The sequence below is a fragment of the Sinocyclocheilus rhinocerous genome, unplaced genomic scaffold, assembly GCF_001515625.1.
Source record: "Sinocyclocheilus rhinocerous isolate Xijiao unplaced genomic scaffold, SAMN03320098_v1.1 C36643088, whole genome shotgun sequence".
NCBI classification, from domain to species: domain Eukaryota; kingdom Metazoa; phylum Chordata; class Actinopteri; order Cypriniformes; family Cyprinidae; genus Sinocyclocheilus; species Sinocyclocheilus rhinocerous.
Window position 1 is genome coordinate 1 of NW_015784303.1, and position 1,436 is coordinate 1,436.

Here is a 1,436-nt window from a genome sequence, read left to right on the forward strand (position 1 = left end):
CAAGTTAATCTGAGCTGATAGCGTGAAGCCTGAGGGGTCAGGGGGTCACAAGCTTGCGCTAAGTTGTCAGGGAGCTGAAAGCTGTCCCCAGGCCCACAGCGGGAGCTGGCAGGGAGGGGACGCTCCCTCACCACCCAAGCCATCCCCACCATCACCCACCCACAGGAATGTGGAGGAGAATAGAGATGGGGGAGGGAGTTGTCGCCGGATATGAGCTCATAGCTTTTCCATGTACCCCTTCCACAAATACTTTCTCCCCGGATCAAGAAAGAGCGGGCAGAAGTGCACACAATGCATGGCGCATTGTGCTTGGAAACATTTAAGAATGTGTGTGGCTGAGATAGACACGTATTGAGGGAGTTGTAACTCACTTAGGGTTTGGCACTAAATGAAGTCCGCAGACAGACTCCCAAGCCATGAAAGTGAATTAAATGAGGTGATTTAGAGAGTGTTTGGTTGTTCTGTATGTGTACATTGCAGGTATGCATTTCTATGAGCGTGTAAGCTTCAAATAAAGTATTTTTTAATGTCATATAATATTTTTTGTTTTATTTTGGGGTAATGTTTTACAATTTCCCACCTTCAGGTTTTCTTTTGCATTCAATATACAAGTAAATAACTAATGAATTAAGTTTTGAAGTAGTGCCCTCTTGAGGCAGCACATGATAGTGCAGCATTCAACTCCACATAATATTCCTTCTCCAGACATCTTTCTGCCCAGCAAATGTTTTAAGTTTTTTTGCTTTGTAATATAATGGGAAAATCTAATGACTGACCCATTCTCTTTTCTTGTTTCAGATGCCAGTCTATCACCTGACGCCCCCAAGCAGAGTCATTGGTGTAACATAGCGTACTGGGAGCATCGGACGCGGGTGGGCCGCCTCTACCCGGTGTACCAGCCCGCCGTCAGCATTTTCTATGACCTACCTCAAGGCACAGGCTTCTGCCTCGGCCAGCTGAGCCTGGACCAGCGCAGCAGCACCGTGCAGCGGACACGCGGCAAGATCGGCTATGGCTTGCTCCTCAGCAAAGAGCCAGACGGAGTCTGGGCCTACAACCGCAGCCAGCACCCCATCTTCGTCAACTCACCTACCCTGGACGTACCGGGGAGCCATAGTTTGGTGGTGCGCAAGGTGATGTCCGGCTACTCCATCAAAGTGTTCGACTATGAACGCTCGTCCATGCTCAGGCATGGGGCCGAGTCCAAGCTGCTAGACGGACCGTATGACCCGAACAGTGTGCGCATCAGCTTCGCGAAAGGCTGGGGACCTTGTTACTCCCGCCAGTTCATCACTTCCTGCCCATGCTGGCTTGAGATCCTCCTCAACAACCACAGATAACACATACACACATGGACTCAATTGTGTTGAGAGACTTTTGGACTCCACAGACTATCCCAAATATCATCTACTTAGATTTAATATAAAGTTTTATAT

The 1,436-nt window shown here is 48.7% G+C and overlaps 1 protein-coding gene across 1 annotated transcript; it reads left to right on the forward strand.

Moving 5' to 3' along the window:
- The first annotated feature begins 485 nt into the window (after positions 1 to 485).
- Positions 486 to 1,421, forward strand: LOC107736342 (mothers against decapentaplegic homolog 6-like). The gene has a single exon (XM_016547782.1). It carries the CDS (start codon positions 768 to 770, stop codon positions 1,338 to 1,340), a length of 573 nt encoding a protein of 190 aa, XP_016403268.1. The 5' UTR covers positions 486 to 767; the 3' UTR covers positions 1,341 to 1,421.
- Positions 1,422 to 1,436: the final 15 nt, after the last annotated feature.